Here is a 355-nt window from a genome sequence, read left to right as displayed (position 1 = left end):
AGCAGAGTACAGGGGCAGAATCCCCTCCCTCGACCTGCTGGCCACACCTCTCCGGATACAGCCCAGGATACGGATAATCACACACCAGCTAATGCCATCTGCTCCTGGAGCTGACTTTTCAAGAAAAAACTTATTTCTCACTCTGCTCCTTTCTGCAGTTTGTATCCTCTATTCACTGGAGGAAAAAATAAAAAAAGGGAAAAGCATATGAATATTGAAGTTCATAGCATACCTGCTCCACCGCCAACACTGAGAATATTGATTGTAGGCTTCCCATTTCCAATGCTGAAAAACATTATTTATACATTTTAGCAGAGCTACTGTCGTGGTTAACCGCAGCCAGCAATCAAGCACC

The 355-nt window shown here is 44.5% G+C and overlaps 1 protein-coding gene across 1 annotated transcript in view; it reads right to left on the bottom strand.

Annotated features, from left to right (window-relative positions):
* Positions 1–285, bottom strand: part of HNMT (histamine N-methyltransferase) — a gene marked incomplete at its 5' end in the record, with an annotated part of 11941 nt that extends 11656 nt beyond the window's left edge. The window contains one exon of the mRNA XM_010151117.1: positions 233–285. Coding sequence (XP_010149419.1) covers positions 233–285 — 53 coding nt within the window. The remainder of the gene's footprint in view (positions 1–232) is intronic.
* Positions 286–355: the final 70 nt, after the last annotated feature.

Source organism: Eurypyga helias, unplaced genomic scaffold (genome assembly GCF_000690775.1).
Source record: "Eurypyga helias isolate BGI_N326 unplaced genomic scaffold, ASM69077v1 scaffold28704, whole genome shotgun sequence".
In the NCBI taxonomy this organism is placed as follows: Eukaryota; Metazoa; Chordata; class Aves; order Eurypygiformes; family Eurypygidae; genus Eurypyga; species Eurypyga helias.
The sequence above is the reverse complement of the archived record's forward strand: the minus strand, read 5'-3'. Positions and strand labels throughout refer to the sequence as shown.